Source organism: Sander lucioperca, chromosome 7, assembly GCF_008315115.2.
Source record: "Sander lucioperca isolate FBNREF2018 chromosome 7, SLUC_FBN_1.2, whole genome shotgun sequence".
Classification (NCBI taxonomy): Eukaryota; Metazoa; Chordata; class Actinopteri; order Perciformes; family Percidae; genus Sander; species Sander lucioperca.
This window is the reverse complement of record NC_050179.1, coordinates 15,912,652-15,938,366: the sequence shown is the minus strand read 5'-3', so window position 1 is coordinate 15,938,366 and position 25,715 is coordinate 15,912,652. Positions and strand designations below refer to the sequence as shown.

Genomic DNA, 25,715 nt, shown 5'->3' with positions numbered 1-25,715 from the left:
ATGTGTGGGCCTGGGAGGGAGGGGTGAGACAAAGACCTGAACGCATCATAATCAACAGTGTTAAATCAGCCTCATTATAAAGGGAGTTCTCGAAATTTATCATCCGTGCCCACATCACGACTTAGTGATTTTATTTTAAAAATATCAGTATAACCAGCAGTGCATATTTAATCGCATAGATCATTAGGCTACATTTAGTAGTACTTTACAAAAAAAACTAATGCATGACTCATGATTTAATGCATGAATTAATGACGAATGTATCATGAATTCCTGTTGCTCACCATTAACAAATGATCAAGTCAGTTTAACTTAATATGATAGTTAACACTTAATATATCATCAATTAAGGACTGCTTATCACAGTTATTTTATACAGCCAACTTAGCTGGATTACAGTTATATAAATGTTTATTTCAGCCTCCCTGAAAGCAGAATACTAGGCTACTTATTTTTTTTCTCAACTAATTTGTCAATTGGCAACTGCTAGATGATTTTGGTTTGGAAATGTAGGATCCAGTGCTTTTGGAGGTTGACCCACACAAGGGATTAAAAGCCAGGATGCAGCTTCAGCGATTTTGACCTTTCTTTTCAAATCTGTCTATTTTGAATCCTCCAGCTTTATGGAAAAGCAACAAACGCTTGGTACATTGTAACCTCTGAACTATATGTTGCTCTCCAAGTTCAGTTTGGACTCTGTGAACAGTTGACTCGTACCAGATGACCTGAGAGGTAAAAAAAAATGCATATGATGATGATATGATAAGCGCTTGTCAACAAATTTAGTGAATGATTCGACTTGAATATATTTGAGTAAACAGCAGCAATAAGGATGTGGATATCGACAATTTGTCATATAGGGTATTTATTGAACCATTCAAACAGACATAAACAGATTTCTCATTTTATAGGCAAAATTCATTAAATAAATATTATAATCTAGGTTACAATTAAATCAGCATCCTGCTGTATCTGTTCTGGTAAAACATATTGCCTGAGAGATATTTAGGATTTTGGTTCAATAAAGTCAGTGTCCAAACATAAAAAATGTGCAGCATATCTTTTACACCTGGACTGGCTCATGCCAAAAAATCCTTGCATTACAAATGTATATTCTGAGATAATCGTCACATTTATCATGCAATTTAGAGGTATGCACCCACACCCATCCTCCTCTCTGTAAATACTGTTAACAAGTCAGCAGCTGGGTCCACAGCTCCAGTCCTCCAGCTAGACATGTGGATCACTTACAGCCTGTCTCATTACAGGAAGTGCATAACTTAAAATAACAAGGCTTGAATTTAACATTCAATCTCTGTTGTAATTTAATAACCATCGTATGCATTCACATTTTAAAATGTAGTAATCATTATTATTACAGACTGCTTTATCAGAGGTTAAGCCCTCCTTCATTCATTTCCAAGCTGCATATCTGCATGATATTTGTGGTAGCTGAAACAATCATAGCAGTCCAGACATCCTTTTCCCCCTGCTACTTCCTCCAGCTCCTCCCTCGGGGATTTACAGGTGTTTCTGAGAGATGCAACCCCACCACTATGTCCTGGATCAACCATGGGGGTTTCCTCTCAGGCAGCTGTGGTTAGTGAATCTTGGAAGTCAAAGTTTACTCAGGCTGTATCCTTAGCAGGTTTACCAACCACCTGTACTAGTTCTTCTTAATGCAGGGGGGGGCAGTGTTTCAACTCCAAGTTCTTCCCAATACACTGAACCTGAATGGGAGGCCAACCACCGTGTTAGCTGACCTCACTTTGGCTCTTCTAAAGTTATGATGCACCGATTCTCTAATTAAAAACATAAATAAGTGGCCGGGTTAGCTCAGTTGGTAGAGCAGGCGCACATATATAGAGGTTTACTCCTCGACGCAGCGACAGCGGGTTCGACTCTGACCTGCGGCCCTTTGCTGCATGTCATTCCCCCCCTCTCTCTCCGCTTTCATTTCTTCATCTGTCCTGTGGAAATAAAGGCCTAAAAATGCCCAAAAAATAATCTTTAAAAACATAAATAAATGATCTTAAAGACCATTATCTTTAAATCCAACAGGTAAATAAGGACTGGAGATGTAGTGCATCCATTCATTCATGTCTCCAAGGCATGCTAAGGTGTGCGGCAAGAAACCTCTTCAGCTCTCCATCCAAGTGTCTCTCTGAGCCACAGGAGGGTAGTAAGGAAGTTGGGTCGTGCTGCACAGGTCATTCTGACACATTCTCTGAACAAATGTTTGGCAGTGGGTTTGGGTTCAGAAATGTCACCTGGAACATGTCTTCAGCAAAAGTAGGTGACGTTCTCAGAAGGAGGGGCACTGTGGATCTTTGAAGGCAAATAGTCTCTGGCAACCAGAAGAAAACTCTTGGTGGCAGGAAAAAAAAACAGGGAGAGGCAGCCTGTTTTTACACTCTACTGAATGAATGGTTTCTTCCTGCTTCCTTGGTGCTTATCAATTCATTGTAGTGTAAGAAAGTGGAAATCAGGAAAGAGTGGCTGGTGAGGTGGAATAGGTAATTTACTTATGTATGTTAATGATACTATCTAGTGAACACTGTAGATATAGAGAGTGCAAGAGTGTAATCTGAGCAGCCACAGATTTACAATTGAACTTGAAGGGTGATGGGTTGGTGGCTTTGGCAAAATGTGTGGAAGCAAAAGCTGTGCATGGATCAAGATCAAGGAGGTCTATGTCAAGATGCGGGCCACCTGGGACTGAATCTCCCCATCAGGGTGTGAAAGCAGCTGCACCAGTCTGCTGTGGAGCTGGGAAGACTCATCTAACATAACCCGGAAAAGGCAATCCTGCTTCCGCCTCAGTTCATCAGCCACCTGGGCCGAGGGTCTCCAGGCCTTTAAGTTCCCTGCGAAGGTCAGCAGTCGCAGAAGCACCGCAGGGGCTGTTCGTGCATCAAACAGCAGCACAACAGAAGCTGGTGCCTATGGCAAAAAGCAGAAAAGACCATCATCACAATGAAGATTTATAATGAAATGTCACAACAGTTTGACTACAAAAGACATTTGAATTATTCTGCACTTCCATTTGTTTTGATGACCTCTTAAAGCAGAACCATGCTAACGGACTTTTACAATCCCTTTATTCTTACCTGAGCTTGAACAATGTCATCCATCATATCTGGATTGGATGACAAATTCACAAGGACTTTCAAAGTCTGAACCTGAAATGCAAATGTTAGAAGTGTTTCATTCAATCATATTGCGTTACATTACAAACATCTGACTTTTCAACTGTTTCAAAATGGTCTAAAAATGTGTGACGATCAACCAGGTGTAACCTGAAAATATACCAACCTGTAATGCTTCAATGCTCACGACAAGTAGAGAGAGTAAAAGTGTAACTGATTCCTTAAGCAAGTGTTGATGTTTATCTGTGACTGAAAGGTTTGTCAGCAGCCTGAGAGCACCAAGCTGAAGGTCAGAATTCACTGGTGACATCTCTATCAGCTCCAGCACTTGTGGCACATAAACCTGTGAGACATGGACATTCATATATTACCAACAATATATCATATTCAGCAACAGATTGCATGATATTTGCTGTCCGGCAACATACCTTTATATGTTCCTGGTTCTGGATGTTCATACACAGATTATTTAAAGCATTTAGAGTCTGCACTCTAACCTCTGCCACAGGATCAGAGAGGAAACCAGCTATGATATGAATGCCTTCAAATTCCCGTATTAGATTCTGGAAGATCATTAAAAAAAAAGGAAAAAGAAAAATGATTATACATGGATTAAAAAGTGATACATAATGTCACAATGAATTTACAGATCTTTGACAAAATACAACAGGTACATAACTTTATAGATTATTTACAATTTTACAATAAAGGAAACAGAACTAACCTCACTTGCAGAAGGTTTTTGAGAAAGTATACTTTTACTGTACCTGATTCACAGTAAAGGCAGCAGAATTTCCTAACGTAAGTAGGATTCGACATCTGTCGGGTGAATTATTGCTGGTCTGCAAACATGATAGCAACATTTTCAAGTGCTGTGGATCGAGGTTGCCAGGGGACTGGTGGATGATGTCAGCTATGGAGCAAAATAAGCCATTTAACCAATATTTAGTGATGTTTAATAAGTGTTTGCATTGGAGGAGACATTTAATCAATATCTTTATAAAGATGTGACTACATTTTGGGAATGACTATGGGTGCTTTGTGTTTATAGACAGGGCATCAGAGAAATCATCTTGCGATTCACTTCACCTTGCTAGAACAATCACATGGCTTTAGATATAGTGATTGTGAACGCTTCATGAGCTCTATGGTTCTTACCTGATGCAACACCCACTGGTCGGGGACAGACAACATCCAGTCCAGACACTCTGGCCAGCAGGCTGCCCGGCTGTAGGGTAACTTCAATGGGCTGACTGCTCCTGACACCAGGACTTTCAGTGGTAGCACTTTTCTTGTTTCTCTTGAAGCTTCCCCCGCTCATGAGTTTGTATAACCCGTAGGAAGCTCCAGCTCCGGCAACTATCCCAAGCAACGCTTTCATGTTGCCGAGCCTGGGAGTACTGCCATCGCCCATGCTGCTGCTAACGCTGCGTCTTTAGCTAAACCCTGTTAGCTAACGTTAGCTAACGTTAAACTGCAGATGCTCTGAAACGTGTTGGGTCAAATCTGTTGACTCACCAGCTAGCTAACTAACTAACCCGGCTCTTTAGTTAGCTAGCGCCGACGAAAACCCATCGAAACCAATACACAACCCACCCAAACACATGTTGACTGATTCATTGTTTGACTGGAGAACTTTGCTGTCAAGCTACAGTTGTCAACAATGAGCTGTTCCGGACAGCTGGGCCACGTTCAGCCCCGACAAAACGTTGCAACACGTTTTTTTTTTTAACTGAAACGGGTTGCGTTGAACACCCTGCTGTGTGCGCAAGCGCTCTGCATTTTTATTACCACTGTTTACAGACACGTCTCTGATGATTGGGTATCACATGTGAAACAGCACAAAACATATCTCAAAGCCGTTGCACGCCGTTTCACACGTCTCAACCAGGAAATCGTAGTAAAACGGTGCACACCGTTTTGAGATTGAACGTGCCCCTAGTGTTGCCATTGACTGTAAAATGAATGGATTGGACTGACAAAAAGAAGCCCAATCAGAGTTTAGAACCCGCCCAGCGGCCCTATCGCCTCTGTTTTATCCTTCTTATATACAGTCTATGGTTTTATCAGGCAGACTCAAAACCACAGTTACAGTAATGACAGAGACACAACGTATAATAGGTCATAAATAACAAACGTATTTTGGATAATGTTACATTAAAAAGTAAGCCCGAATTGATCACAACCCGTTTTTTTATAAACCACTTCAATATAAAGAAGCCCGGATAACCGTCCAATCTGGCAACACTGCCCAGCTGAGTGGCCGACCAAATCTTTCGCTGGGTGATTAGCAAAGAGTTTCTAGTTATATACAAAACCTTTCGATATATATTTGGAATATGTGTTAAAAAACTGCAACTTGTTGACTGAAAAGTCATGTGCGTCACATTGTTGGCTTTGTAACTTACACTATATGGTACATTTGACTCTTGCTGCAGCGCATTAGCTGTCCAACACTAGCTAACCCAACGCTTTACTTGCTTCGTTATCGTTACCTGGCAACGTTAAATAAAAAAATCGAGATGGAGTACCAGGAAAAATCCATATAGTCTATGGCAAAATCTGACAAACGCTAATATTGAGCTAACAGTTAGTAAGATACTCGATTCTAAGATAAGTGTTCGACTTTGCAAATCTGTCAAAGACAAAATATGGCTGTAGCAAACGCAAAGCCTACTCTGAAAGAGTGCGAAGTGAAACAATGCCTGCCACAAATATATAAGGTAACGTTAGGTGATCTATTGTAGAAATGTTGTTGCATGTAGCTAATGTTAACTACTTGGATTTTTATTTTTTCTAAATGTGAAAAATATATCTCATCAATAGGCCTTATTGACAGCTTCATGTCTGTCATGTCCCCATGACCCGATACAGTTTCTGAAAAACACTCTCATGGCCTTCCAGGGACATGATAATCTTCATGATGTTGACTGGTAGGTAACGTTACACCTTCTTTCTTTTGATTTTCCTTGAGACGGACACTTGGGGGCTCACTTGCTCTATCTAGTTTTCTTTAACTGCTTGGAGTATGTCATTGAAGCTACTAAATGTGGAGGAGTGAACAGTAAGGATTAAAAATCCATGTCAAAGACAAGTCTTATTTTTGCTCTACATTTTATCTCTGACCCAAACATCACTGAGAGGAAAAGCTTGTATCAAACAAACTAAACAGACAATGGTATTTCTATCACATTGTTTCCAATTGCATAATGTTCTTTTTAGTTACCTTGCCCACCATTGTCAATTTGCTCACATTAACACATTTTAAGTGTCCCTTTAATTACAATACAATAGTAAAGTACTCTATGTGGATGTACATAGATTTTCTAGACCTAATGCTCCATTACCATTATACATTACTATGTTTAACAGTTGAAGTAGCTGATTTTTAAATCTGTCTGTGTGAGGTAAGTCAAAGCCACAAAATCACTGTTTTGATGTCAACTCTCTTTTCTTTGAGGCACAAGTTTGTTGCGGATACAGAACAGAGTACTGCAACAACTTCTCTGACACTTATGACTGTGGACACTGTCTATATTGACCCAGATGACCCCATGGTACAGTATTGTTATTGTAGTAAACATACCATTAAATGTCAGGTTGAGTCCCAGATTTATCAGACAAATGATTGTCTCAAATTAAATTGATTTTAGGGTTTTGTAATAATTGCTGTTCTGTATTTCTCTCTAGTTGTCCCTTTGTCTTTTCGAGAAGGCCTACTGCTGTTACAGGAAACATTTAACAAGCTCTTGCTTCAGGTAGGCCTTTAGTATTGCAGTCAAGATCAACACATAATTGATCTAGGATTTCTTGAGGGAAAATGAAGGACAGGGCCATTATGCATAAATTACATGTTTTTATGGCTTGTTTTTGAAGTGCAGCCTATAAGCATCAAGTGAAGTTTTATCTAAAGAGGATTGTTAAAAGACCATTTTTCTAACCATCACCCTACATGGAGTTCTGAGAAATATCAAATTGCTATGCACAAGTTTCACTGCTCAAATATTGGCATTGACTATACTTGTCATTTGTGACTAAAAATAAAGATCTTCCACTTCAAAACACTGACATTTTTTTACTAGTCAGAGTGGATGTGTTGAGAACTGCAGAAAGTAACTTGAATTTCCTCCCAGTTGAAGATGGCAACATATCCTAAAGAAAACAAAAATATTTTTTACTTAAGTTGTGTGAGCATTAAGTATTCACAATATGAATACTTACCCTTATTTACATAGGACTTGCCATCAGCGATTTCACCTACATATGAAATGGCAAAGAAAACAAGGGCGATTTTTAGATGCAAATAGTCCTTTAGATTTTTGGAATTTGAATGTTTCTCTTACCGAAACATCTGGCCACTGCTGTCTTTCTATGAATATCTTTTTTTTTGGAATATAAATTTTATTAAGGATCCCAACGACAGATGGACAAATTAAGAACTGCTTGAGAAAGTTTGAGATGTGAGAAATGTTTTAGTCATTATTCAAATTAATCATAAGCACAAGTTATATTCACAAGCAATGACATTTTTCCCATACCATTCTCACTTCTTTACGGTTTTTCCAATCCTTTTACATTGTGGGATACAGTGTTCTTGTATTCATCCAGCTGATAATGGTGCATAAAGGGTCTTTGATAGAGATACTTTGCTCAATGCATAGCTGTTTCTGGACTTGTCAACATAAGTGTTTACAAATGGTGGAGACATGTTAGAGCCAGTTTGAAGAGGAAGTTTTTTTATGTGGCCACCATTCCTCCAAAATACACCACTTAAAGTAGAAGCAGAACCTTTTGTTGCAGACAGCGGTTTAAGAGGCCAATAGGCCATGTTGCCGGGCTCTTTATTCATATTTGCTGGATGCTTCCATGCTTTGGTCGGTTGTATGATGGTCTGTAGAAGGCCAGCTCTTGTTACACTCTCATGGCCACCATTTAGAGAAATGCCTCGTCTAAGCGAGGTAGTAAATGAGCCCAGGGGGTTTCTGTCAGCCATTTGTTTTGGTCCCCGAGAGACTAGATTCAGCTTGGAGAGGTCTGATTTCTCCTCATCTTTTGCCTTGGCCGTGAGGGTGTAAGGAAGTCTAATACCTGTCTGGTTCCCGAGATAGCCATCATGTCTGCTTGAGCCATGAAGAGAGCTGGAAGGGTTCACAGAAAACATTGGGTGGAATCTAACTGGCTGCTTTCTGTTGAAAGCCTGATTCTGAGCGTCATGTGGGCTACTTGTTTGAACTCCCACATGACTACTACTACTCAGTGGTGAAGAGTAATCAGAGCTTGTAGAAACAGAACTAGTAGATACAGACTGGTGGGCAGTGGGAGTGTAGCTTATATCCTTTGATTCCTTACCAACAGTGGGTTGATGTGTCTGAAATGATAGGGCTGGTCTTTCCTTATGTTTTGGTAGATAATCTGGGAAGAAGAGTTGATCTCTTGGTGCACCAACATATAAACTTTTGCCGTAGGAATTCAAAGATGGGGGCATTGGTGCAGACAGGACATCGGCTGGAGTCACTTTGTGAGATTTATATTTTGGTTGGTTTTTCTCAGAGGTTTGAGGCATTACATTGGATTCCTTACTTAAATAATCGCTGAAATCTTGAGAGGGGCTGTTTAGAGGGTTGACAGGGGGTGCGGTCACATGGCCACTGAAAGTCAAATCCTCTCCAAAGAATGAGCCGGAGGGTATTTGTTCAGGGAGCTTGTAGCTTAACAGAACATTTTCATTTTGCTCATGAGGAGCACTTGTGAAAGTATCAGTGTTTTCCCCAGAAATGCCACCCCTGTCATAACTTCCATAATCACTTGAAACATGCTCTGTGGCTGCTAAATGATGGTGTGGGTAGAGAGCAGAACCTGGGCCTGAGTCTTGGTTGTCATAAACATTGGTAGAAATGAGACTTGCAGTGGAGTCAACAGGATCAAGGATAGGGAGGTTTTCACTTGGCATTTGGTAGTTGGCACCCCGTTTACTTTGCTCAAATGCTGTATTCATAGGATCACTCCAGACTTCATTTTCAATGGCGCCATCATGGGGAGTTCCTTCTTTTGTCGACTTAGACCTAGAGCCTGTGTCTGGCTCTCCTTTAACATTTTCAGCATTAGAAGCCATCTTGTTTGTCATAGTTTCCCGTGCGGTTTGAAAATGTCTACCAAAGTCACTTCCTGGCATTAAGAAGGAGTTCTTCATTGTTTCTATAAACCGGTTGAAATCTTTAATTGTTTGGAAACTGGTGCCCTCCACAGTTTTCTCTTGTGTGTGCTCTTTCACTAAAAGGCCAAAGGGGTGTTGAGAGTCAGGACCTTCATGCTCATATTTCTGCACTGGGGGACCGGAGGGGACATAATTTTCTGAGTCTGGTTTGCTTTGTACCATCTCTTCACTGAGGCTAGTAACGGAGCTAGCATCTTCATTGTTTTCATGGACTGGTTCTCTCTGAAGGGAAACAAAGCTTTGGTCCCTCATAGCTTGCATCTCATCCCTTGGACTAACAGAGTCTTGGTTTGTGTTTAAAGATGGTCCAGAATCAAACTGGATTGATGTTTGTGGACCAAGCACACCTGCATGGCTACTGAATTCACCATCATTGAAAAAGTAGCCATGTGCAACAATGTAACCTGTCAGAGAATTAAACAAACATTTCATGTAATTCGTATGGTTGAACGTGGTCAGGAATAATATAGAAATTTTTACCTTTTTCAGGAGGAAAACAAATGCAGCCCCATAACAACAGAGTGCAAAGCCAAGAAACCCTGAAAAACAATAAAGTTATAAACAAAAAGTAACACTGGCCACATTTAGCCAAAAATACACTTGTATTTTATTTACCCAATTGGAAGAGCCATGGAAGTGAGTTCAACCACAGCATCCACGTGCAGCAGCAGACTGTTGATTAAAACTACCAGCCAGGAAATTCTGCTTACACTGATTGCAATTAGGGGATTGTAGACAGCTGGTTCTGTGTAAAAATCAACCAAATTAGTCAAGCATAGGTGGAGCATTTATTCAAAGGGCTGCAAGGTATAAAAATATTAATAAAACATTGATAATACCAAGAGAGAGTGACTCAGATGTAACTCTAAGCAGAAATTTAACCCATGTGAATGAAAGTCCTAAATGTGGTCTCTGTTGCTGAGTTTATGAGGATATTGTTTCACAGATTACCTTTCACCTGTCTATTGTCACTGCAGACTTACATCATTGACCTTTTGTATATATATATATATATATATATATATATATATATGTATGTGTATGTATGTGTGTATATATATATATATATATATATGTGTGTGTGTGTGTATGTATATGTGTTTTGTCCAGTCAATCACTCTGTCCTCTCTGAATGTCCAAACCAGCTTCAGTTGAGATCATCATTAGAAAAATTCTTTTTGAGATGAAACAATATTATGTCAGTGTTACTGACACCTGTCCTTTTGAGTTAATGCAGGCTTCAGTCTGCCTGTGTACCTTTCCACTGAATTAATGATGAGCTGTGTTTGCTGTTGGGGACAGGAAGTGGAAGAGGTTCACCACGCAGAGTAAGAGTGACATAATAGAGCTGGCTTTGAAGATGGACATGGCAAAGAAGCATTATGAGAGGAAATGCCAGCTGGTTGCACTCACGAAATGGTCAAACTGGGTGAAATTGCACAAGAAGACACAGGCCGGTAGGTGGTTACTTAAATATTTCTGAATGGAAAGTAATCATGAGGAGTTTTGACTGTTTTTCCAAGCTGTGACTCTCTTGTATAGCCAGACAAAACTGCAGTGTGGTTAAGAAATGTGTCCAAACTAAAAGTCTTTCCTGACTATAATTTCTTCCCCACTGTATACACCTACTCTTGGGACTCATTTTGTTCTGTGCACTTTTCACTCTACATGACTCTACTTTAACAAGCTTAAGATGTTTAGAGATTGTTGTTGCCTTAATTTATCCCACATGTTATCCACTGCTAAAAAAGATGCATCATTCTAAATACTTGTGTGTTCAAAAGTGATGGACATTTGAAACAAGATTTAAATTTCTTTTCTTAGTTGCCATGGAGAAGCTTGAGAGACTTCTAAACGCTGGCCGCCTTAAGCGCATCATAGCTGCATGGTGTAATGTTGCAAAGGACTCAAATAGGACAAAAGAGTACTTTAAGGTAAACATTTATTTGGAATGTTAGTAGAAACAAATATAATGAATTCTACCTATTTTCTACATTTCTTGATTTTGTGTTTGTGTGAATCTTGCAGAGGTTGGAAATGGGGTTCATAGAAATCGACAACAAAGTCCACCAGATCGGGGAAGGATGTGACGGACTCTCAGTGCTCCCTAGCAGCCTTTCACTGAAGGTTTTTCCTCTTAAACTACACAGCATTCATGAGTCACTCAGCAACACAGAGAGATGATAGCCTCGGATTTAAAGCTGTAGCAGCTTCACGTCTCTGTTCTCTAGGGGAGGTAGTGATGAGAGCATATCTGTTACAGAAGACTTAAAGTGGACTTTACTGTAAACATGCCTCTAGTCTATTCTAGGATAGTTGTTTAATGTCACCCATTAATGTTTTTGCATATCAATAATAATATTTGTTGTAGGTATTATATAATTATATAAGTACTTTCATAGTAGTGGCTCTATATAGTAGTTTACAAATATGTTAAAAAACTCCAGTAAACATCTTTTTGACTCTGCTTGCACTTACCAGAAATAGCCCCGGTTTGTTTTGGATTCGCTGGCAAAGGGAGTGTAGTTTTGGCGTTTGCTCTGGTGTTTCTGTCCAACACCTCTCCCGATAAGTAGTGCTTCAGCATGACTATGTTTGGAGAACTGCTTGTACAGTTACATCACACAGCCTTGTAAAGTGGTAGATGTGGCAGTGAATCCTGTCTGTTCTGATTTGGGTACTTCTGTCCCCTTGACATTGCACAAAATTTCCAAAGGAACAGCTGGTTACTCAGATATTGGTGAGAGAGAGAAAAAAAGGAAATTAACGTTTCCACATCTGCAACTGATCAAATATGTCATATGATTTTTTTTTCTTCTGCAGATCTTTCAATACTTAGAGTTGCGAGACTGGCTAAATTGTGCTGAGGTGTGTTGCGCATGGAAAGCTATTATCCAGTCAGGCACACTGTGGAGTCAGGTCTGTACTGAGAGATTGCTTCTTGTATTTAATTCACAGTGGCGTTTAAAGTTATACTTGAGTATAAATGTTCCCTAATGTGTGTCCCTATTAGATCAACTTCTCTGTGGAGAAAGACTGGATAACAGACAGCACAATGAAGCAGATTCTGCAGACTTATCGTCCATTTGTGATCCATCTTAACCTGCGTGGCTGCATGTCTCTACAATGGCCCAGCTTGAAATATATCAGTGAGTATTGCACATCTGTTGCCAGATTTTTGTGTGTTTCATGTGCAATACCCATGTTTCAGGTGTGCATTGGCCTATATATTCGTATAGTAGTAATTAGTCAGTCAATAAGTTGATAACTCTTATATTAGGTTTAAAAAAGACAACAAACCAAAAAACAACGCTGAAAAATGTATTTTCTCTATCAGATGCAGACGGTTTTATGATATTGAACGAAATGAAGTCAAATTTGTAGGTAAAATTTTCATTTGAGTCAGGACAGCCTGATGATCTGGTATTTCTGCGGTACTCTCAAGTGGCTCGGCTCCAGCTCCTCCTCCTCCAGCTCTCCTTGCACTTCCATTGGTGTATTCCATAGTTCAGGGTTCGTTTGGTCTGGATCTGTTCTGTTTTGCTGTCTGTCCTTTGGACACTCTCCGTTGTAGGAATGCACATACTTCGCTACACTCTTCCCAGTATGTTCAGGAGGGGAGTGACACAGCAGGCCAGAGTGCCTCACCCCTGGGTGCAGACGCAACCAGTACACCATGTAGTGGATGCTGAAAAAAATGCAATCAGTTTTTAATAATTATTTGCATTTGTCTAAAGAAAATGATTGCAAACATTTGAGCCAAAGAACCCACCTATAGTCACACACCCAGGGGTTTCCTCCCAGTTTTAGCTGTGACAGGAAGTAAAGGTCTTCAAGAACTCCGTACTGGATAAAATGCAGGCTGTTATCGGACAGGTCCAGCTCACGAAGGTGCAGCAGCCCAAACAGGGAAGCTGGGAGAGAGAAAAGAAACAGATGCATGAGCATAGTATCCATTTACTTCATGCTTCTTTCAGTAAATATTTAGACCGACCTGTTGCTGTTTATTATTTACCATGAAAGGTTAAAGCCAGAGGTGCAATCAAACTCTGATAGAAACGTGCGGGCTGGCGTGTAGTTTGTGTCTGAATCACTTAAGCAGAGTGATCAGATTATGTTTGTAACCCTGTCAGCTTCCCCCACTATACATAAAGACAAAACTGTATACACACAGATGGCAGAATGCCTGCTGTCTCTAAAAAGGAAATAAGGGAAACAGAAGTCAGCAGCAGTTGTATAACGTGTTCTCAACCTTTAGCCTTCCATATGTTATCCATCAGCCAAAGAAAAACACAATTTTGTTTGTGTAGGTTTTCATCCTGAAAATTACAGGAAATATTAGGCACGTACTGTAATGTTTACTTAAGATTATGTTTAATAGGTATGCAGTAATAACAGCACACATACCTGTGTCAATGTGCTCCATATTGTTATGACTGATGTTAAGGGTTCTGAGGCTCCTCGCTGTTTGGAAATTTCTGGCTTTGAGATGACGGATTGAATTATGGGACAGATCTATGTGAACAACATCCTCTGGAATACCTGTAGGCACCTCGGTTAGACCTTAACATGGAGGGAAAGGGGTTACTTAAAGGGTTACTCAAATACCTTTGCCAAAAAATATAACTGTGCTTCATTCATATGTTCAGTATTAAAATTTTCCACCATCCAAATTTATTTATACTTAGAAATCATCTTGAGTTCCCACTGTTAGTCCTGCATGTGAAAAACAGAGACAGATTAATGCTCTGCTCTATCCATAACCTAAATTTGAGTCTAAAATCCAGGCCTCCTGCCAGTACAGGACAAATAGTAGTAACACACTATTTGATTCACTTTATTTTTAGGCACCTCTAAAATGCTTTTGCAAGTTTAGCAATTTACTTATTCTGATATTCTGACTTATTCCAACTTTTGTTTAACTAATGCTTTCCAAGTTGTTTATACTGTAAGGTAACAAATGACTATAAAGCAGAATCTGTCTGAGGTTAAAGAAGCAAGCAACATAACGTTGAATAGAAAACACCTGCCAAACTAGATGTGCCTCTTTGCCAGTTCTGTGTCTGAAGTTTATTCATTCCTAGTAGTACAGTAATATTTAATCATTATCATACAGGTATTTTTCCTAACTCTGCTATTGCGTAAGGAACATGTGCGCTGAAATTCTAAAAACACAGTGAGGCTCAGGGTAGAAAACATTTAATCAAACTCATTTAGGAAAAAGCTGAACCTGCCTCTTTTACTGCAGTCCATCCGTATTTGGGGGAAAAGGTAGGTATGGCATAATGTGGTGGCGTCTGGTTTTATGCGAATTGGAATGGGCTTTACAAGGTCTGTGGGATCTGTTACGTTGCTGGCTGGGTCTGTCTCCTTACAAAGTAATTTGGGGTCAATCTGCTTCAACTTCATGCCTTTCAGCCTGATGGGCTCTGCACACCTACAAGAAGAAACACTGTTAAGTCACGATACAATCAGATGTGAAATTTGGAGGCTGTTTGTTATTCTGAGAATCAGTAATGTACACCTGTGGAATCAGAGCGCTAGATCAAACTATGTCAAACTGTTTGGCGTAGAATCACACACCTGGCATGGTTTCCTAGATTACGGTTGCTTGGGACCTGTAGGGTGCGTATGAGACTGTCCATCGGGCAGAGACAATTCCAGGGATTATCATAAAGACGTAGGTAGCGAAGGTTTGGCATGGGGATGATGGCCTCCTCGCTAAGTGTTCCCAGGCGGTTGTGCTGCAGCAGCAGGGTTGTAAGGCGTGTCAGGCCCTGGAAGGCCCCTTCCTCCACTAAAGAGATCTGATTCTGCTGCAGGTCCAGACTGGTTAAACTCTCAAATCCAAAGAAGGCCCCATCACGAAGGACTATGATCCGGTTGCGTGCTAGAAGGAGGTGCTTTGGTTGTTTGGACCAGGTCTGTGAGGTGGGAATGGAGGTGAGGTGTCGGTCTTGACAGTCTACAAAGAAGTCTCCAGATTCTGTCAACTCTGAGCAGTCAGGTGCCACAAGCTTGGAGGGGCCTGATCTGCTGTGACGCGTAGCACTTCTTACCCTGACAGTTTTCAAACACACACAAAAATGATTCATGGCCTGCCACTGGCTACACATGGTCATTTGAGTAGATGAAAAATGGAGTGAACAAATTAGACCTAAGAGTAAATCCATACCTGTCGTGTGTGAGTTTGTGTCTCACCCCCCTGAGGCCTCTGCCCTTCCCGGGTCTTTTCATTTCGGTGGACGGGAGCAGAAGGAGGAGCAGAGAGGCTAAGAGGAGAGAGGAGGTCACATGCATCCTGTGCACTGCAGGGATTGTCTTTTCAGTAAGAAGAGCTGGAGAAAGGCAGGATTTTGGGAAAAAAAAAAGTCTTTCAAAAAAAGGCTAATGGAAACAGAAGCAATGGGTCAAAGGTGAACAGTGGTATTGTTGATGGAACACAGCTGCTGCTTACCCTGAGGAAGAAGTGAGACGCAGCACATTATGTAAGAGATAGGAGCTGTTCAGGAATGTATACACAGCTTTGAAGAAAGGCAGAATACTATGACACTCCATGCTGTTCCTTACATACTGTCGTATATTACTCTATTATATCACAACTTACATTTTACAATAATTATAGCAAAGTATTTGTAAAAGTTGACAACATAGTTTAACCAGCCATTTATCTGCTCTTTTTTCTTGTTTTCCCTGCGTTGTGTTTTCTTAGGTGAGTGCAGAAATCTCCAGGACCTTAATTTGTCAGAGTGTCTTAATGTTACAGTAAGTAAAACATTATTAATAATAATGTATAGATAGAAAAAACCTAAATCTACAAGGAAATGTATCACCTTCATATCATATGTAGTAATGTATTGTTTACACTATTTTCTATAGTTAAATTACATATTAGTCCTTTATTAAATCAATAAATTAATTTAAAAAATGTTGGGGAAAAAAGTTGTTTTACTCTGTTCCATTGTAATTTTACATACATTTGATTCATTTTCATTAAAGCCAAGTAGTTCAAATTTGTGTTAATGCATTGTTGATTGTGATATTACACCGTGCCATGCACTCTAGTAACAGCTGCCTTACTGAGGGAACTTAAGGTAACATTTAAATCTTTGCTCTTTGACAGGATGTGATGCTTCAGAAAATTGTCGAGGGCTGTCCCTGCCTGCTGTACTTGAACCTTTCTTGCACACCTATAACAAACAAAACTCTAAGGGAACTGTCTAGGTAAACCTCAATTTGTGGTAAAACCACCATGTCACTAAATTTGTGCTTTAAAGCAACATTATGTAACTTCTCCCGCTTCGGTCCCCCTACAGGTTGTCTCATTGGAACTACAGCTGCAGCTAAAAGTTACATATGGCGTTATAGCCTATGTAAAAGTGGCCTGATGTTTATACTTGTGCGCTGGTGTGTGCGTGCAGCCGGCCGTGTGTGTGTGTGTAGTTAGGATACGGCGAAAGCTCTGCCGGAGCCTCCGCAGAACTGTAAACAAGCGGCGCCGCAGTAAACTACTGTGACCTAATGCGACACACACACAGAACGTGGAAGGTGTGTGTTGCCAGAAGACACATTTTGTTTCAAATTAAGCTGGAGGCAGCAAAAAAAAAACAGCTGGCTAAACTGTTTAAAAATAGCGGGTTTGTTCAGGACACCCCCGTCTGTCGCTTTCACGTCACCTTTTCGGCTCGCCTCAGCTCGCTTGGAACTAAAAAAAGTACCTGTTAGCAGGTACCAGGTACTTTTTTTCGTAATGGAAAACCAAAAAAGGCGAGTAGAGTCGAGGCGAGTCGAGCAGGTACCATGTAATGGAAAAGCGCCAATAGTGTTGCTTTAAACTGTGGCCCAGCTCACTCACATCTCCAAATTAAACAAACAAATCCCGGGACAATCCTCTTGCCTCCTGCCCCTTGGTTCCCAGAATTATCTCCATTTCTGTTTGTCTAACATGCTGCTGGCTTGTATTTCATGTCTGACAGCAGCTTGGTCGGTTCCAACCTAATGATTTAGAGAAACTAATGTGGCACTCACAACATAACGTCTAGACTGTTTGATTACATTGATGATAGATTTTTTTTTTAAGTTCAACAGTTTTCAGTCATTAGCTCTCAAAATGTCTGGGAAATATTTCACGTTTTACTATGCATGAATTTGAAGATATCTTATATATAATATTATATATACAGTGCTGCTCATAAGTATTCATACCCATGCTAAAGTTGAATAAAAAAAGGAATAAAAAAATCATCTTTTGGAAATTGATCTTAATGCCTTAATTAAAAGAAATGAGGAAGAATCCGACCTTTTAAGGACACCAATTTGTTTTGTGAATGAATAATGTATTGTAAATAAATAAATGTTCTTCCTTAAAATATAGGGGCCATAATTATACATACCCCTATGTTAAATCCCCATAGAGGAAAAACAACAACAACAAAACAACCTACTATAATCTACAAAAGCTTAAACACACACAAGTTGTCCTCCGTTTCGTACATGAACTAATCTAACTATTGATTTCGAACAGGAGCTCTCTCAACCTTCAATACCTGAGTTTGGCCTACTGCTACAGATTCACAGATAAAGGGTTCATGTACCTGAACACAGGGAAGGGTTGCCACAATCTCATCCACCTCAACCTGTCCGGCTGCACTCAGGTCAGTTGGTATTCTTCTCTCAGTTTGGTATATAGTGACTCCACTCAGCTTCAACTGTAGACAGGACACAGCTTTTTTCCTTTTTAAAAATTCAGCTTTAAGTCCACCTTGGATAAATCCAGTCACCCCTCTCTGTTTCCACGTGTCTCCGCTTGTTTCTGGTTGTGCTCTGAGGACTGTTTGCACGCAGTCAGAGCTCAGAGCTGTGGCCAAAAGGAGGGTGGGGTTTATACAATCAACTCTGGCCCACCCACTTACCATGTGCACTCTCCATAACATAACACACATGCATTGCAACATAAATCACACTTTTTCCTCTGGGAATGTGCATTAGTTTGGTTCCAGATGTTTCACTTTATAGGGCCCTAAAAATGTGAGCAGCAAGCTGAACTACGTCCAGGTGAATCATTCAGAATCCAACGTACACACATATTTTCCTCTCTCCTCCCAGATGACTGTAAATGGGTTCAGATACATTTCTGCCGGATGCCCTTCACTCAAGGAGATTGTGATCAATGACATGCCCACGCTGTCAGATAGCTGTGTCTTGGTACGTTTCTTAATTTCTAACACATCACAAGTTTCATACAGGGTCAACATCCCATCTCTGGAATGTTTATCAAAGACAGAAAATAAGGAATGAATTACACAAGAATCTTCTTTGTGAACTCATGCATATTTTTTGTCTGCACAGCCTTAACCCCTCGCAGCAAAGAAAAGTTTTGAGTCTTGCTATTTTCTAACAGGCGCTAATTGCCAGATGTCACTGTCTCTCTGCCATTTCTCTGCTGGATGCTCCTCATCTTTCCGATGTTGCCTTCAAAGCCATCGCTGAAGTTGCCAAACTGAAGACTTTTAGGACAGAGGGTAAGATCATTTTGCATCTTGCAACATTTATTCCCACATACACATGAAAATATTAAAGTTATTCCATTTCCAGTTAACATCCAGTTATTCTGTCTGTTCCTTACCCCATGTGCACTTTAGGTAACAACCAACTAACAGACGTCAGCTGGAAGGCCCTGTGCAGCAGCTCACAAGGCCTCCACAGACTCCACGCTGCAGAATGCTCCAGAATGACCGACGCAAGCCTCAAATCTATGGCCAAGCTCAAGAACCTACAACACCTTGACATCTCACTTTGTAACAAGTGTGTGTTTGTTGCTGCTGTACTTTTAGATGCTGTGCTTTCTAATGACATTGCATGACATAATTGGTTTACTGTTTGTATTTCAGGGTGAGTGATACTGGGATCCAGTATATGACTGAAGGTTTCTCATCCACCAAACTGAGAGAGCTGAATGTCAGTTACTGCAGTCACGTCACTGACATATCTGTCATGAGGATTGCACAAAGGTATATAGTATGACTTCACAAACAAACACACAGACACATATCATATTGTGGTTTGTTAAATAGTCTCACTCAACAGCTTTTTTTTTTTGTCGTGTGTGCATGCATGCATGCACAATTTATCAGGTTGTGTAAACTGTACCATCTCAACTTGAGTTATTGTGAGAGACTGACTGATGTGAGTCTGGAGTGGCTGAGTGGCAGCTCTATCTGCTCGCTTGACATCAGCGGTTGCCACATCCAGGATCAGGTATTGTTTCTTACCCTCACAAATTCCTGAAAAAAAAGATAACTGGTGATAAATAGTCTGTAAATTCGTATTTGTACTTTTAGGGGCTGGCAGCTCTTGAGAGAATTCGCTTGAAGAAGTTAGTTCTTGCCGAGTGTGTCTACATCACAGATATTGGCATGGAGGTACAAATCCAGCTACACTTTCAACACATGGCCAGATGTGGCTTTTATATACTGTAGATGTTTACGTTTTTTTGTGGGTCCAAGTTTACTTCCTTTTCCACTGTTTGCTCATTTCAACAGCGGATAGGAAATAAGCTTGTACCCAAACTCTTTCCTAGAAAACCAATTCCAAAAAAAATCAATCATGTTCACAGTTGTTTCTTCACTTACTGACTACTTACAGATGTGAACAGAGGAAAGCATGTATGTTTTCTTGTAGATATGCTTCCTCTCCTCTTTCATTTTCTCATAAGTTCACATTTCATCACACATCTTTCTCTTGTTTTTTTTGCTCCTCACGAGGGCAGAAGCTGTGCAAGAATGTGAGAGATCTGGAACATGTTGATGTGTCTGACTGTGTAGCTCTGTCAGACCCGGCCATCAGAGCGATTTCATTTTACTGCCGAGATCTAGTCACACTGCGGATGTCAGGGTGTCCCAAGGTATGCACACACACACATGCACGCACGCCTGCACACACTTCTCTAAAGCTTTGAAATGTTTATTTAAATGTTTTCTATTTTCTTCTGTCCTGCCTCAGATGACAGATATGGCAGTGCAGTATCTGACAAGTGGATGTCAACACCTGCGAGATCTTGATGTGAGTGGCTGTGTTCTTCTCACAGATCGCAGTCTCCGATACTTAGAGAGGATCTGTCCTCCACTCTGCTCCATCACAATGGCCTGCTGCAGCAGCATCTCCAAGTAAGACACAGTTTAGAAAAACAGTGCAAAGTTAGAGTCCTGTACGACAGCTTTTAATGACCAGAGAGCATTTGTTCCTATAGGGTGGCCGCCTTAAAGCTTCAGCCACGTGTGGAGCACTGGGAGCACAGCAATGACGACCCTCCATACTGGTTTGGATACAACATGGGCCAAATAGTGCATCCAATCACAAGACCCGCTAAGACTGATGACACCTGGGAAGTGGTGGAACAGCACTCAGTGATGACAAGAGCAGCATGTACAGAGAGAGTAGAAACAGATCTCAATAAGTAATGTTATTGTAAAAGTAGAGCCATAAGTAATCACATCAACCATCAGTTTTGGGACATTGTTTCAAAACATGTTAAGAGCATCTTTAACAAACCATTTTGCATGATACACTTGAGTGAATCCACACAAAATCACTGGTTAAATAATCAGATTAGGAGTCACCTGTTTGGATGGCTGTTTCAGCGCCTCACTGACACATTATACATGACACAGTGGAGTGCCCTTTTCTGTTCTGTTTTGAGTTTGAGGCAATAGATCACTTTTTGCTTCTATATAAATTGTTACTCATTGCCTTTGCCCTGCTAGGCTCCAGTGGGTTAGATAACCTGTACGTAAACATGTGTGATTCCCACTCTGAACTTTGTAACATTTCTTCTTGGGGGTCAGTTTTGGATCCTTTATTATTCATAGTAATTATATTGTTTGCCCTTCTATAACATAGTATATTTCATTTGTACAAAGGCAACACAATTGTATATTGCTCAACATATTTCATACAGTATTGTATTGTCTAATACAGCTAAGTGCATATATACAATCTATGGCAGAGCTGTTTCCACAACTCACTATCACTAGATGGTGTCGACCACTAATCATTCAGCAACGGTGACACAGCAGCGACACAAATCACTGTGTGGATGCAAAAGTTGGCCGGGTATCTCTAGCGCTAAGACATGACCATCATTGGTGTCTATTTATTTAAGAAATGTTATACTTCTATATACATCGAAGTACAAAGCACAAATTTGAACTCTCAGGTGTCACTCACAGTTTCAACAGTCAGATTTCAGTTAGTTCAGGTTGATTGTATGTTTTTAAATTTCTACATTTTGTGATTAACATTGATTTGTCTATGCAGTGTCTGTGCAATAAGTGTTTGTCTTTTCCTTTTAAAAATATTTTTGTTTAATTAAAAAAAACAGTTTTATATTAAAATCTTGTTTTATCTTTTGTTTATATAACACTTTGTAATTTCCTTTCGACTTGGATTTAGTTTTTCTGAAGGTATTATAATGTGTGGTATTGTTTATGTGTGGCATTATTTTACATCACAAGTGAACGTACAAAAAAATCTGAGCAAGCAAGCAGTTTCTTATTCAAAACCAGTGACAGATGCATAGTATGCTTTCAAGACAGTGCATGAACAGATTCTTTTTTAAACACATACAGACTATTTGTTATATAATATAGATTATACATAATGTCTTTATTGAAAGTACAGTATATCCTGAGCACTGAGTTTCCAATACTTTAGTGAGGTAAAGGTGCATCCAGTCTTGAGGAGCAGCAATAAATATCTGGCTCAGTCAGTGTAAAGCTCCACTACAGTGATGCCGCTCATAACTCAGCTCCCCAGCTTCAGGGATTCAAACCAGCTTTGTGTCTTCAGTCTGACGGAGTTTCTGTCTGCTTGAGCTTTAACCCACTGGTCCATGGGGGACTCTCCATTTATATAGCCTGAGAGACAAACAGGGGAGGGGGGGGCAGGGTAAATGAGAGAAATCAAGGCGTATGGAAAGAAAACTGAATGTTCTGTGTTGATTTACTTGTAGGAGGGTTCAGTTAAATAACTGTGCCATGGAGTGTAATGTAATGAAAAAAAAATAATGTCTCACCAGTAACTGTGGTTTGGCCTTCAGTTGTGTTGTTTTCTACTCCATGTAGAACAACTTCTGGGCTGATATCCACCGACGTTCCACAGAGCTCCACCCCAGCTTTCAACGAGGAGGGGACACGCACACACACCCCTCCTACGTACAACAGAAGAATGAGGGATAAACAAAGAAAATTAGTATCACTCAACAGGACGGAAAACTGTGATTCATAAGGTGAATATACTTCTGATACTGTGCGTTTACCTTTCTGACTGTGGAGTTTGGCACTGCCACCGTCTCCCACATAGACATCGATGCCTCCGCTGTGAGAGGAAACCTTCAGGAAACTATTCGAACCATCTGCAAAAGCAAAGCAAGCTTCAGGTGTTTTGCTTTTAACAGCCACTGATAGATACCATACATAGTTCATTTTGCAATCGGGCTCAGCTTACTCACCAACAACTGTATCTCCAGACACGTTCTTCACAGTGGCGTTACCTTTTAATGAATTAAAGCACACAGTCAGTTTTAACATAACTGGCTGATAAAAACTGGAACATTTGGCAAAGAAAAGCCTCTGCCAGATACTGTACACATCATAAACCTGCTTCACTTAAGTTAAAAAGATAATTGTTTCCATGTATTTTATGACGAAAGGCTCATTGTATCAGGAGGCAATTAAAATTCTACGTGGATGATGCATTTCCTTCATTTCACATCACAGTGCTGTTTGTCTTTGTGATATAACCTCTACCTCCAAGAATTAGTCTTTTTAAAACTAACCCGTCTTATAGCTACTCCAAAACAAACAAGAAGTACAGAATTTGTGATAAATTGCAACCACATTGCATTTATGTAGACTCTATTTGGATCAGAGCTCAGGATTACTGACATAACATAGCTGTGCTTTACAAACCAAGTTAACATAATGCAGCTGTGTGCCGCAATGGCTCATGGGCAGTGGAGTTTGTTTTGGACAAAAGTGTAATGAATTTCATGTAACTTTTTCTTCACACTACATTTGAGTTTGGCTGTAGCACTTATAACCACACAAGCAATAAAGATGAGAAATAGATGCCGCCGTTTTCTCACCGTGTACGTGCCCCAGTTCTATTCTCCCAGAGCAGGAGGAGACGCAGCTGGACTCAGCATAGATGGCTTTGACTTTCAGAGGGCCACATTCTGTTGAAATATTCATTTTGGTGCCCTGAAGCTTCTTGACATCCACTCCCTGCAAACACACAACTAATCACTGCACAGCACTGTAGCCAGGTGATGTATGATTAAACTTTTTTCAGTTTTATTTCCAAATCAGATAAAGTCTGTATTCAGGCTGCTGCTGCCCTCTAATGACTGCTGAGTGTACTGTCCTTACACTGTCTCCACATGTGCTGATGTCCACATTGCCATGGATAGTGCCTACACCTGTAACATGTCCTCCATGGGACTGGACCTCAACCTGATGAGCCTGAGAAAACAGACAACAAACAACAGTGGAATGTCAGATAAAGCCTCTAAACACATCGCCAACTCTACAACAACAGTCTATTGGGTTGTTTATTTGAACTTGAACAAGTACTTTTAGGTAGTTTAGGACTGTTGGTGGCTTTTTTATGTTGCAGAGTGGGAGTTTGCAAAACTCACCTTTGATGCTGTAAAACAACAAAAGTTATATTTATAGGGAAACACTAATATGTTTTAAGCCATACTTCCACCCCCCTCATATGTTTGAAAAGATTAGAAAATATCACCAACAATTCTAGTTTCACAATCAGTCAAATGTTTGCAATAACAATATTTAATCAATAGTGAATGAAAAATGTATTGTGAAATCAGCCAATATGACACATTAATATGCAAACATATAATATAATATGTATATAATAAGAATGTGTTTACGTTGTAATGCCAGCACCTACCTTGACAGAGTGCAGCAAACAGTTGCCCTTTTCTGTCTGCACCTTGCAGATATCACACTCCATGTTCTTCACTTGCACATTGCCTTGTCCCTGAGTAGTAATGAGGAGATCTGACAAAAGTAGACACCAAAGGACAACAGACCGTATCATGTCAACTGCTGGGAAAATATATACTGACACGCATTAGGATAAATTATATTATAGGCCCTACTGTAGACATCTAGATTGTCATTTTCATTTATAATTGCATCATCAGTAGACACTCACTACTTTTTATAGGTGCAGTCAGATCAATCGACATGCTGCGGTTAACTTTCTCAGTTGAGATGAGCAGTTCTTTGCTCTGGTCATCATAGTGGACTTGTAAGTGATCCAGACCGACCACCTGCTCGGTGTCTGTTCCATGAACTGTGATGAAGACTCGGTTAGCCTCGGGGAAGGCGTGCGGGTCCAGCGGGCGGATGGAGATACTGCAGCCCAGCTGTACCCGCACAGTGATATAGGGGCTCACCATCAGATCCCACTGCTTCAGAGGCTGGTTTACCTCATTATGTGTTGAAGACTTCGCGGGGGCAGAGATGGAGAAGAACAGTGAAGTACGCAGAGGGCAGCGAGGGGTAACGAGTGTCCTCCTGGGACCGATTGTGAGTGACCAGCAGTGGAGAAGTCCGACACATCCCCGCCGACCTGCTGAGCCACAAAACATCTCTATCACCTTCCGGTAAACCAGCTCATCCACACCTCACACTGCTGCTGTTACTGCCTATGTTAAACACAAACTAATGCGCTTGACAAGCTATCATTCAGTCAACATGGACTGTCTCAGCGCTGTCAAGTCTGTGTTGTACTGTTAGTACAATACTATTACTTCCGGTACACGTTTTCGGATTAAAAGCGTCATCTACAATTCACAATTTTACTAAAATGTTCTCTTCAGCCTTGTTATTTGTAATTGCGCTAATGAAAAACATTTAAATGGGAAATTATAATAAATTAAGAAAAACATTACAAGATAAAAAAAAATAGGTCATAGGTCATTCACAATGTGAGCTAATAATGAACACAAAATTAAAGTGAAGCAGACAAATAGGTGTATTTGGTAAAATGCTGTGTTGAAGCTAAAGTATATATTCAAAGCAGGATTTGTTGTAATTTTAGTATATAATATGTTAATATGTATTAATTATAATGTGTACCTTATACACTATACTCACATAGTCATCTGCTATTGTAAAGATACAAATTGTGTAGGTCTAAAAAACTATTTTCATTGTGAAACCCATGGCTTTATTTTATTTTCTGTGATAAAGACATTTTTAATTTATTGCGTTTTTTTAATCACATTGCCATGACCAGATAAACTCCCTGGCCATCTGACATTG

General features: G+C 40.2%; 5 protein-coding genes across 8 annotated transcripts; 1 reads left to right on the top strand and 4 right to left on the bottom strand.

Annotated features, from left to right (window-relative positions):
• Window positions 1–2,421: 2,421 nt before the first annotated feature.
• Window positions 2,422–4,563, bottom strand: armc10 (armadillo repeat containing 10). The gene is made up of 6 exons (XM_031317954.2): window positions 4,308–4,563; window positions 3,917–4,062; window positions 3,578–3,712; window positions 3,316–3,492; window positions 3,111–3,182; window positions 2,422–2,943 (listed from the first exon to the last, which is right to left on the bottom strand). The coding sequence occupies exons 1-6, from the start codon at window positions 4,561–4,563 to the stop codon at window positions 2,692–2,694; spliced, it is 1,038 nt and encodes a 345-aa protein (XP_031173814.1). The 3' UTR covers window positions 2,422–2,691.
• Window positions 4,564–5,622: 1,059 nt separating this feature from the next.
• On the top strand, window positions 5,623–21,405 carry fbxl13 (F-box and leucine-rich repeat protein 13). 2 transcript variants are annotated; one of them, XM_031317939.2, is made up of 21 exons: window positions 5,623–5,872; window positions 6,024–6,082; window positions 6,610–6,706; window positions 6,840–6,907; window positions 10,666–10,820; window positions 11,188–11,297; window positions 11,392–11,490; window positions 12,187–12,282; window positions 12,377–12,512; window positions 16,076–16,128; window positions 16,487–16,587; window positions 17,888–18,017; window positions 18,469–18,567; window positions 18,764–18,884; window positions 19,005–19,167; window positions 19,254–19,373; window positions 19,497–19,620; window positions 19,704–19,784; window positions 20,132–20,266; window positions 20,365–20,528; window positions 20,612–21,405. In XM_031317939.2, exons 1-21 carry the CDS (start codon window positions 5,801–5,803, stop codon window positions 20,820–20,822), a joined length of 2,394 nt encoding a protein of 797 aa, XP_031173799.1. In that variant the 5' UTR covers window positions 5,623–5,800; the 3' UTR covers window positions 20,823–21,405. The 2 variants fall into 2 exon arrangements, with proteins under 2 accessions (XP_031173799.1, XP_031173797.1); XM_031317937.2 differs by having other exon boundaries at window positions 5,628–5,872; window positions 5,976–6,082.
• LOC116063077 lies at window positions 7,205–10,118 on the bottom strand. The gene is made up of 3 exons (XM_031317940.2): window positions 9,979–10,118; window positions 9,844–9,902; window positions 7,205–9,767 (listed from the first exon to the last, which is right to left on the bottom strand). Exons 1-3 carry the CDS (start codon window positions 9,993–9,995, stop codon window positions 7,750–7,752), a joined length of 2,094 nt encoding a protein of 697 aa, XP_031173800.2. The 5' UTR covers window positions 9,996–10,118; the 3' UTR covers window positions 7,205–7,749.
• On the bottom strand, window positions 12,621–18,215 carry LOC116063078 (leucine-rich repeat-containing protein 17-like). Of its 3 annotated transcripts, none has more exons than XM_031317942.2 (7): window positions 17,958–18,209; window positions 15,539–15,701; window positions 14,947–15,423; window positions 14,598–14,800; window positions 13,771–13,926; window positions 13,136–13,277; window positions 12,621–13,051 (listed from the first exon to the last, which is right to left on the bottom strand). In XM_031317942.2, the coding sequence occupies exons 2-7, from the start codon at window positions 15,661–15,663 to the stop codon at window positions 12,766–12,768; spliced, it is 1,389 nt and encodes a 462-aa protein (XP_031173802.1). In that variant the 5' UTR covers window positions 15,664–15,701; window positions 17,958–18,209; the 3' UTR covers window positions 12,621–12,765. The 3 variants fall into 3 exon arrangements, with proteins under 3 accessions (XP_031173802.1, XP_031173803.1, XP_031173804.1); XM_031317943.2 differs by having other exon boundaries at window positions 15,539–15,671; window positions 17,958–18,065; XM_031317944.2 differs by lacking the exons at window positions 14,947–15,423; window positions 15,539–15,701 and having other exon boundaries at window positions 17,958–18,215.
• A 422-nt stretch (window positions 21,406–21,827) lies between the features above and the next one.
• On the bottom strand, window positions 21,828–25,173 carry fam185a (family with sequence similarity 185 member A). The gene is made up of 8 exons (XM_031317945.2): window positions 24,601–25,173; window positions 24,334–24,443; window positions 23,790–23,882; window positions 23,507–23,645; window positions 22,871–22,912; window positions 22,679–22,774; window positions 22,436–22,570; window positions 21,828–22,277 (listed from the first exon to the last, which is right to left on the bottom strand). Exons 1-8 carry the CDS (start codon window positions 25,037–25,039, stop codon window positions 22,165–22,167), a joined length of 1,167 nt encoding a protein of 388 aa, XP_031173805.1. The 5' UTR covers window positions 25,040–25,173; the 3' UTR covers window positions 21,828–22,164.
• Between the last annotated feature and the right edge of the window lie 542 nt (window positions 25,174–25,715).